This window comes from Antrostomus carolinensis, unplaced genomic scaffold (genome assembly GCF_000700745.2).
Source record: "Antrostomus carolinensis isolate BGI_N321 unplaced genomic scaffold, ASM70074v2 scaffold10942, whole genome shotgun sequence".
Taxonomy (NCBI): domain Eukaryota; kingdom Metazoa; phylum Chordata; class Aves; order Caprimulgiformes; family Caprimulgidae; genus Antrostomus; species Antrostomus carolinensis.
The window spans coordinates 236-10738 of NW_010301601.1; the positions used below are offsets into that span (position 1 = coordinate 236).

Sequence of the window (10503 nt, forward strand, 5' to 3'; positions counted from 1 at the left end):
CAGCCTCTCTTCACTGTTCCAGCTCTCTGATCATTTTTGTGGCCTCCTCTGGACCCACTCCAGCAGGTCCACGTCTTTCTTGTACTGAGGGCTCCAGAGCTGGATGCGGTACTCCAGGTGAGGTCTCACCAGAGCAGAGTAGAGGGGAATGGAGGGGTCCAGCATCACCCTGGTTGTCCCAGGACACCATGTTGTCCCCCTCCTCGCAGGCACTCACAGCCCAGGGGGATGCAGGCTGCTCTGGTGAGCCTGGCCAGGCCAGGTGTGCCCCAGGGGTGTCCTTTGAACCCCCCTGCTATCTTAATTTTTTCATCGTTTTGTGGTAAAATGAAAGCAGGAGGATACAACTGTGGGGCGAGAGGTTTGGACTGCAGCATCTTGTCAGGCTGTGGCTGAGAACCAGGGCCCAGGATCAGTTTTTGAGAAGGACGTTAAACATGACTAGTTTTGTATAGAGCTCTTATTAGCATGTTGACTACTTGTTTTGGATGCCCAGCTGATCTGAGAGTTGCTCCTCAGACCCTGAAGCCTGTGTGGCAACACTTGTTTATAAGCTTTACCTAGTGCTGAGCTAAACTGCCACCAGTTTTTACTCTCACTTCACCTCCTCATTGCATAGATTTTAGTTACTTAGATTTTTACTACTTGTACATGCTTTTAAAAGTCAATTCTTCTCCACCTTTAGGAGTTTATTCTTTGGTTGAATTAACATTGAAAGTTCTGCTGTAGACAAGACTTCTTTTTTACCCCCTTAAGCACTAAATATAATTTAACTTACATAATTAATAGCCTGCATGTGAAGTGCTTTCTCACTGCTGTTTTGGAGAAGTTCTTGCCGATGTTCAAAAGAAGAACTAAGGATAAGTATCCCTGGATTTTCCCTTCATAACTTTATTCTTTTCTTTGCTCTTGTCTCTTACAGGGTTGTGTTGATCATCCAGTTGTTTTGACAGAAGCGGTTTGCAATCCTCTGTATTCAAGACAAATGATGTCAGAACTCCTCTTCGAATGTTACCAAGTGCCAAAAGTGTCCTATGGCGTAGATAGTTTGTACAGTTTTTACCACAACAGAAAGCAGAACTGGCCCTGCAGTGGTTTGGTAATATCTTCAGGTTATCAGTGTACACACATTTTGCCAGTCTTAGAAGGCAGGTAAGTTCTTGGTGTGTTAAGTACGCTGCAGCCTCTCTTTGTCAGTTGTTGACTTTACGCTGATGCAAATACTTGTTCCTCCAGCATTCAGTATTCCAGCTCCTGCAGTATAAGCTCTTATCAGGTCTGGATTTATACTGATGAGTTAAAACTAGGTCTGCAGATTTTGCTAAGTTCTGTTGAATTTTGAATTGAAGAAGCAGTGCTGTCCTTGTATGTATTGCATTTTTAGTCACTATTCATGCACAGATCTGTACTTCCCAAAGTAGAAGGGGATATCTGCCCCAAGTAAGATCAGGCAGTAAAAAACAGGTTTGAAAGCAGCTTTGGGACAAAAGACAGTACTCTCTGAGATTTCTGCAGTTCTTGAGGCTTTTATCATTCTGATTATGCTGCTACATTGCTCTACTCTTTTTGTTTCTTTGTTTTGTTTTGTTTTTAATCCTTACTGCAGGTCTTGGCTTTATATCTGGTAGATGCTTCAAATTTTTGAAGATTACACCTGGCCAACTGTGAAATGTTACAAAGGTTAAAGGAACTACTTTTAGCTGCACTAACCGTCACTTCCCTTCTTAAAATAAATCATTTCCTTGCTGTAGACAAAATAATTTAATGTTTGGGTTTTTTTAAAGCAGAGCAGAGCCTTTCAGAAAGTTATCTGCAATAAACAAAGCAAAGATTCAGCTTGTTGTCTGAGGAAAGCAGGTGTGTTAGATTATCTCATAATTCAATCTTGAAATATTTATGTGTGAATATTCACCTGTATACTTGACCATATCAGAAATGCAGTAATACTGGGCAAAATTGGAGGTCTGTTTTATGCTGAACTGGTGGATCTTTCCAACCTCAGTTGTGTCTCTTTGCACTTTCAGGTTGGATGCTAAAAACTGCAAACGTATTAATCTTGGAGGCTGTCAAGCAGCTGTGTATCTCCAACGCCTCCTCCAGCTGAAATACCCAGGACATTTCGCTGCCATCACTCTCAGTCGCATGGAGGAAATATTGCATGAGCATAGCTACATTGCAGAGGACTATATAGAAGGTAAAACCAGCTGCAATTTACCATTAGATAGGGTTCATGCAAAGTTATATATCCCTTGTTCTCAAGTTGGCTGGAGTTCTGGCAGAAATACTCTGTTACTATTTTGCTTTCTTTTTAGCTGTTTTTCTGGTAATGTGCCTCATGGGAAATGATTGACAACAGTTTTGAATTTAACATTAAGATAGAAACTAAATTTAAAAAAAAATCTGTATTAGTTCAAATTTCTCTGTAAATAAAGATTGAGATGATTTCAGAGGAAAAGAGTTTAAAATGAGTTTATTTTATTAGTTACTTTCCTCTCTACTTCCAACAAAACATTAAGTTGGTCAGGATGATTTCTGCATCTGGCTGTGTTTCTTACCTACTTTAAGGTTCCCAGAATTGCAGAGGATGCTTGTTGTGACTTTTTGTGAATTAAAGAGGTTTTGAAATTTCCATGGTAAATGTCATCTTAAGTAGTGGCCAAAGAAAAGTGTTTTCTTAAATTTGTCATGTATGAAAGAGGCTGCAGGAGTCCTTAGAAATGTGTGAGAGCTCTCCCTTACCTTGGGAAGAGAGTAGAGACATTAGTGTGCACTTCCCACTTCTCAGTAGTTCGTGTTTCCTGATGCTGGAGATCAGAGCACTGAGAACCGTGTGCACTGAGTATGTGACTGGAAGGTCGTACTCTGAGGGGGTAGCTAAATGTGGGGACAGCTGCCAAGAGATAACAGAATCTGAGGCTGGACCGTTGTTGCCTTCCTTCTTCTAAGTCTGAATTTAGTGTGGAGTGCATACAACATACAAATCATCATTTTCAGCCTGGCAAAACAGTTATTTTGCTTTCAAAACATTTCAGAGCTGCAGAAGTGGCGGTCCCCAGAGTACTATGAGAACAACGTGCACAAGATGCAGCTGCCTTTCTCTAACAAACTGCTGGGAAGCACTCTGACCTCAGAGGAAAAGCAGGAGAGGCGGCAGCAGCAGTTACGTCGACTTCAAGAACTCAACGCACGTCGTCGAGAAGAGAAGCTGCAGCTTGACCAAGAGAGGCTGGACAGGTTACTGTACGTACAGGTAATCAAGGCAAAGTCTTCTTTGTGATCTTTTGGGAGGGGGGCAGGCTGCCCTCAGAGCTTCATCAGAAGGTCAGGCATCACTGTAAAGAAGCTACGACTGTCCTGTGTGTTTTCTGATAGGAGCTTTTGAAGGTGACTTACAAGATAAAAGAGAGAGCTTATGTTGCTGCAGAGGATGCTTCCAGGTTCTGAACAGTACTTCTTTTGTGAAATGTTTTGAATGCTGCTGAAGTGTGCACATCATCATATCTAGGAATGAAGGCAAAGTGTCCGTACACGCACAGTTGACAGTTGTTCATCACAACTCTGATCTGTCTGTAGGAACTTTTAGAAGATGGTCACATGGATCAATTCCACAAAGCTTTGGTGGAGCTGAACATGGACTCTGCAGAAGAACTTCAGTCTTACATCAACAAATTGAGTCTGTCTGTTGAACAAACGAAGCAGAAAATCCTACAAGCAGAAGTCAATATTGAAGTAGATGTTGTGGACAGCAAGCCAGAGGTACAATGTTTTCACCAAGTCAATCCTTTTCTTAATCTCTGAGAGAGTTAAGTTTCTATGTTTGAAAATGTGCCCCTTCAGACTTTTACTGATGAACTAAGTTCTTCCTTTAACACACTGCAACTCGTTATTAATTTGGCAAGTGCTTCTCTCTTTTCCAGCTTTCCTATGCAGCTACAGAAAGTGATGGTTTTGATTTTACAGAGTGTGCCTGAAGTTGTTGACCCTTCTTGTGCTGTTCTGCACTGTGCTCTGGGACACATCATAGTTTGATTCCATGTAGTTCTAAGCATAGTCTCTAGGCTTCCTGCCCATAGTTGAAGTGTAGAGTTATATGAAATCAGTAAGTTTCCTTAAAAGTTTCTTGCACATCTTTAAGAAATTGGAGAAAAAGGAAATAGCTCTGGTGGGTCAGAGAAGGTATCACTGAAGACACCAGTGCTTCCCTTTGTACTTACTCCAGCCACTGTCCTAACTTAGAGTTGACTTGCTTAGAGGTTGTAAATGCAGCAGCTGACATAATGATTTTGTTCATACTTTAAACCAACGTCTAACTCTGCTTTTGCATTAATTTTGGTGAAATAAGTAGGCCTGGTATGTTAAAGATTTATTTTTTTTTCAGTGACTGACAATTAAATGACATGGAGTTTTAAGTACTTAAATATTAAGTGGTTATAATCCTAAAACAACCATTCTTAAATGTCTCTAGCCTGGTATTAAAGATGTAGAACAATCTGTCAAGCTTTTTGTTAAAACCAGCATGTTTTCCTTTCTCTTCAGATGCAGAGAAATTTATGGTGAACAACTAACCCTTTGCCTTAATCTTTTTGGTGCAATTAAGCAGCATGTTCCATTTTGTTTACTTGACAGTGAAAGATAAATGGCTACACTTGGTTGTTGGAGTTGTCTTGAAGATGAGAAGCTTATTTGTCTTCTTTGCCAGACTCATACAGGCCCAGCACATACCAGCTGCTTCTAAGAGATAATTTAAGGCTGTTTGTGCATTTACCTGTGATTGCCTTTCAGTTCATATAAAATAGAGCTTTTTTTAGTTATATCAGTTATCTCTGCTCAGGAAAAAGTAGAGAGTAAAACAGAAAATTGAAGTGTAGAGAGTGGTGCCAGATACAGGAGTTCTTGTGTCTTAGATGGAACTTGAGATGTAGCCAGAACTAGCAGGTGAGCTGCCTGTCTTCTGGGTGTTATGTTTTGCCTGTCCTTGTCAGTAAAGCTTGTGCAAGAATCAGAATGACTGCCTTTGGGTGAAATTGAGCTAGATGATGGATTTACCATTGTGGTAAAGAATCTTTCTACCTTCTGTCAAAACAAATTTTTCTAGAAAAAGATAACTGAAGGACTATCAGCTTCTTGTAGTTTTGCCCAGTGCTTGTGCCTAAATTCCGACACATCTGTCTTGGATCCTGCTCTCCTCTTCTTCACTGGGTGTAATCTCAGACCCTGGAATGAATCTGCAAGCCTTTTTGTTTGGTCTGTGCTTTATGAGAGCACCTACAATTGTCACCAAATCCATTTGTGAAGATAGGCCATCCCTCTGTGGCCGTGTAAAGAAGTCTGAAAGCTAATTCAGTTGTCTAGGGTCTGTGCCAAGTCTTCATCTGAGTTCTATATTTCTTTCTGTTGGTGTTTGGGTTTTTTGGGGTTTTTTAAAGACATAAAAATAAATGGATTTAACAAAGCATAAATGTTGGTGATAATTTAAGGTGACTGCCATTTGTTTGCTGTAACAATGAACACTGCTTAAACTTCAGTTTGAGTAATTCCTGGGGGTTTAGGTGGATGTCAACTGGATATTTAAGAATGTTTACATAATTAGCTTTAGCTCATCCTGGCATTGCTTGTTATACATTGCTACACTGTTTCAAGTGTAAAATTACAAAAACAAACATTAAGCAACAATGTTGCAAAGGTAACATCGTAACACACACATAAAGGAGATAATTAAAATGCTGTTCCTACTTCACAACAGTGAGGTACTCCAGGATTTTGAGCAATGCTTTTCATTAGGAAGGAGTTTTGGAAGCACCTTCACGTCTGTGTGAAATATAAGGGTGTTTGGTACATCCCGTGTGCAAATGCCAGGTGGTTGAAACTGTCAAAAATTGTGTGGCAGCTTTGTAGCTAGCAAATATTTGTTTTCCAGTCCCACACAAGCAAGACAGGGAACTTAGTGGTAATTATACAGCAGTTAGAAGTGCTGGGAGCACACTGAGCTTTAACCAATTTGAAAAGCTATTTTAATAAGTTTTAGTGTGTTGTTATATTCAGAACATGGCTGGCTAGAATCCTGGCAGTCAGCCTGTTAACTAAGGCCTTTAATTTCTGAGATGCCATCACGATAAATTTATTGAAAGCGTTTGATTTTTATGCTTTGAGTGAACGTCTGTCTTAACTTCTGTTTTCTGCGTTGGTCACCATTTTAATTTTTGTCTTCAGTGCTGGAGAACAGCTTGTTTGGTTTCAGGTGTGTTAAAGAGTTGAGATCTGAGGAAATTGGCATTGAATTTTCCAAATGGATCACCAGACTGAAGTTGTACGTGTGGCTAGCACATCTGAGCTAACCTACCTTAATATACCTTCTCTGTTTCCAGACTCCCGATTTGGATCCCTTAGGCAGTGAACAGTCACTGGAGGATGTGGAAAGTATTAATGAGTTTGAACCTTTATTTGCTGAGGAACAGCCTGAAGCTGAGAAGCCTGTTGCTGCAGTGCAGGTTTGATTTCTGTGTCTACAGCTCGTGCCAGAGGTTTCTGTCTCCATGTTGTCCAGCTAGTCTGATAACATTTCTCCAAATGCAAACATTGTTTGCCTGCTCTTGGAAGAGATACTTAAACTATCTGAACAGGACATTGAGAGAGGAGAAGTCCTTGCAATCTTAGCTTAGAGTAGTTTAGAACATGATTATATCCACTTGACTAATCTGCAGGCAGTGCTTGTTGTAGCAGTGCCGTGTTATTTGGGAAAAAAAGTCCTACTCAGGTTTTTTTTGTGTGTGATCCATGGCCCAATATCACATCCCAGTGGACACAGCTTTCAACTTGTGGGGTTCAGCCTCAGGATTGAGCACTACCAAATTAATAAAGTATAGGAAAAGTCCAGCTTCCTTTGCCTTTTGGAAGTTTTTACAGTGTGGCCCAGTCTCTGTAAGAGCATTACCATCTGTTTCTTTGCACAGAATTGTTGAGAAACTTTGCTTATTCTAGAATATTAATGTTCTTTAACATAATTTCTCACTGCTTTTCAATCTTATTTTTTTAAAGCCTGTGTTTAACCTGGCAGAGTACCACCAGCTTTTCCTTGGCACTGAAAGAATCAGGGCTCCAGAGATTGTCTTCCAACCCTCCCTGATAGGAGAAGACCAGGCTGGTATAGCAGAAACCATGCAATATGTCCTTGAGAGGTGAGTTTATGAAGCTGCTTGGCACTTACTTCAGATAAGCTAGTCTTGTTTTGAGACAGCTTTTGCAATACTGGTTACTTAACAATATTATGAGAACATGTTTGAATAGTTCTTTTTGGTGGGGTTGGGCATCACAGGTTAGACTTGCCTTCCTGTTCTGAAAACCCTGTGTAACTCTGCTTGTCTTAAGTCAGTGGTCTCCAAGCTTTTTTGATCCATTACCCCATCAATAAATTTTTTTTGAGCACACACCTCCAATATATATATATATAAAATATCTCTTTATAAATTACATACAGGTACTACTGAACCAGTATATTATGTACATATTAAAAACATACACAAAAATAGAAATTAAAAAGGATGAGATAAAGGTGAAATAAACACTATTTTAATTAGTTAATTTATTGATGGTACAAAAAATATCTTCCTGCACCCCAGTGGATTGTCTTGTACACACCCTGGTCTAACTTGTTATTTGGAGAAGCAACAAACCTTTGTAAATATCCATCCTGTGAAACCATGAGCTGGCAATCTCTGGTTTTGTGAGACCAGAATCAGGGGTGACATGTTTAAGTTGTTATGCAGGCACGCTTGCTGGGCAACTATTTCCAGACAACTTAGTGTTACCAAAATGTCAGCCCTGAGCTGTATGGACATACAAGATTGCATTTTCTGAAATGTAAGAATTCCAGCTCTCCTGTGTTGTTGATTTGTGGGGTACAGTGCACAGAGTGCTTTAAGGATTTTCTTCTGCCACCCCCTGAATTTCCAGAAAACAAATGAACACATTTTCATGCTGGGAAGTGAAAGACGTTTCTGAAAGTGAATCCTGAAGGCAAAGTATCAATATTCCCAGTAGCTGTTCAGCTCATTGGAGCAATGTCCTTGAGAAAGACTGAAGTTGGTTTTTGTTCCTTGTAGGTATCCAAAGGAGCAACAAGCTATTCTTGTCCAGAATGTTTTTCTCACTGGTGGAAATACAATGTACCCTGGACTGAAAGCCAGAGTCCAGAAGGAACTCCTTGAAATGAGGCCGTTCCAGTCATCTTTTCAGGTACATGGATTGACACGGTGTTTAAATGAACAGCCTGTTGATCTAAAGTAATTTGCGTTGGGATAAGTACAGAGTGGGTGTACTTAGAGTGTGTAGAGTGTAGAGAACAGAGAGCATTTTATGACAAGACACTGCAATCAGCCTTTTCTGACCTGAGAAGATGAAAGTTAAGCAAAGATACAGTTGTTCTTTCTGAAGATGTTAGAGACAGTAGGACAGCTATCTTGGAAAAGGAAAACCTGCTCTAGCTAAAGGACCACACACACACAAGCATGTTTGGCTGGAAATTTGCAGGTTGATTTCTTAGGATTGGGACAGTTACTGTGTGGAAAAGAGACCTTTTTTAGGAGTAGTTGCTGGGAAAAACTATGCTTACTTTGAATCCAGGTTAAATGTTCAGTTCATTAACATGTAATGACTGTTTGGGGCAGCAGCAAAAGAGCTTCAGTGAGTACCTTGCAAACCTATGATCCTTTGCAACTTCTTTAGTAGCAAGCATAGTACAAGCTGGGGAAGTACCAGAGTTTGCCATGCATTTTGTAAGGAGACTTGCAAGAATTTCCCTTGCTGTTCTGAAACTGCCTTGTCCCCTCAGATTTATCTTCTTGAATCAAAAATCAGGTAAACTCGGGAAAGAAAAAAAAAAATCAGTGCAAATATAATCTCATGATTCCCCAGCCCTTGTTTTGTATGTAGCTGTGAGCCAGCTGTGACTGACAAACTTAGTTACAGCCACATACTTGGTAGTTTTAGGAAGGGTCTTACTAAGTTTTGTGTGTAACTTGTGTCTTCAGGAAGAAAATGAGCATATTCTGCTTTTAATGTCACTGCTTGAAACTGAATAAGAGCTTCCTTCTTCCTATTCAAATGCAATCTGTAGTGTGGTTCTGTTGGAAAACTGTTGCTTCACAGATGTCACATGTGGGATTTATACGATGTCTAGTCCAGCTGAACCAGGAAGGCAGTTCATGCTGCAGTGATGGGGATAATGTAAATGGAAATATGAATGTACACCGGTGTAGATTCCCACATACAGTGATTTCTCAGCCTGCAGTATTCCTCCCTGCTACTTCAAACAGGCAGGAAGTTTTGCTGGAGCACTTGATACTTGTTTTGCAGTAGCACCAACTATTCTATTGGAAGCATTGGCTTCCAGCTGTGAGGGCTTTTGGTTGTGAATGTGGTACACCCATGTGCTTTCTCAACCCAGGCTCATGGAGAAATGATTTCAAGGTGAAAACACACCTCAAACCCATTCCTAGTGTTACTGAAGCACTGAATAATTGGCTCAAACTTCTGAAATTTAGTGGTTTGTACCATGTACTAGTGTAATGAGGGTAAAAAGGGTGTTTCTCTCCTGTGTTGAATTGACATCATTGTTCTGTTTTCCTTCCATCCAGGTTCACCTTGCTTCCAGTCCTGTTTTAGATGCCTGGTACGGGGCTAGGGATTGGGCAGTGGAATACATGACCCGTGAGGAAGGCTGGATAACCAGAAAAGACTATGAAGAAAAAGGGGGAGAATACCTCAAGGAACATTGTGCTTCAAATGTCTATGTTCCCATTCGCCTTCCAAAGCAGGCCCCACGGACCACAGAGGCCTTAGCACCCAGCAGGACGCTGACATCCAGCGCAGGCAATCCTTGTGAGCAGGTGTAGCACCGTGGCTTGGTCACAGACCCTCGGATGGAGACAGCAGCGCAGAGAAAAGGAGAGTGACTGGGTTGCATTATGAGCTGTGCGTGGAGTGCAGGCTTCAGCCCAGCCTTGCTGCCTGCTCAGAGAGCACTAAGCATCTCCCCCAGTCGCTTGAACAAGGAGGACAAGCCACACTGGGGTGGCAGCTGGCACAGGGACTTGTGACACTTAGTGCTGCTTGTGCATAGCACAGGAGTATGTGTCAGCAAGGAGAAACACAACAGAAGTGCATTCCAGAGAAAATACTATCCTGTAAGCTTTCATAATAAGACTCGGGGGGTTTTGAGCTTTATTTTTAATATAAAATGTACTGGTTTTATATTGGTTTTATTGGATGATCTGGGAGCTGGGCTTGTATCAAGCGAGCCAGCCCAGCAGGCGTCTCCCTCGCTCGCTGCAGCAGGTTTGTCAGGATGTGTCACCCATGGTGCTGCTGGAGGGGCTGTGCCTTTCCTCCTGAGGCCTCCTGTGCTCTCATGTGTTTGATTTCCTGCCTGCCACACGTTCTGCTAAACCACTGCCCAATAAGCAATGTGATTTCAGATCCTTTTTGACTTTGTTTATGTCAGTAATT

General features: G+C 41.2%; 1 protein-coding gene across 1 annotated transcript; it reads left to right on the plus strand.

The window, feature by feature from the left end:
- The first annotated feature begins 921 nt into the window (after positions 1-921).
- On the plus strand, positions 922-10215 carry ACTR5 (actin related protein 5). Its single transcript, XM_010163524.1, has 8 exons — positions 922-1152; positions 2025-2194; positions 3033-3250; positions 3574-3756; positions 6366-6488; positions 7036-7175; positions 8100-8232; positions 9633-10215. Exons 1-8 carry the CDS (start codon positions 986-988, stop codon positions 9888-9890), a joined length of 1392 nt encoding a protein of 463 aa, XP_010161826.1. The 5' UTR covers positions 922-985; the 3' UTR covers positions 9891-10215.
- Positions 10216-10503: the final 288 nt, after the last annotated feature.

What these genes read in the sequence shown, in the direction of transcription:
- ACTR5 (XM_010163524.1), top strand. Translation starts at nt 986, where the DNA reads ATGATGTCAGAACTCCTCTTCGAATGTTACCAAGTGCCAAAAGTGTCC. An exon ending in TTGTGGACAGCAAGCCAGAG is followed by an intron (nt 3,757 to 6,365) that starts GTACAATGTTTT and finishes CTCTGTTTCCAG; the next exon opens with ACTCCCGATTTGGATCCCTT. An exon ending in CGTTCCAGTCATCTTTTCAG is followed by an intron (nt 8,233 to 9,632) that starts GTACATGGATTG and finishes CCTTCCATCCAG; the next exon opens with GTTCACCTTGCTTCCAGTCC.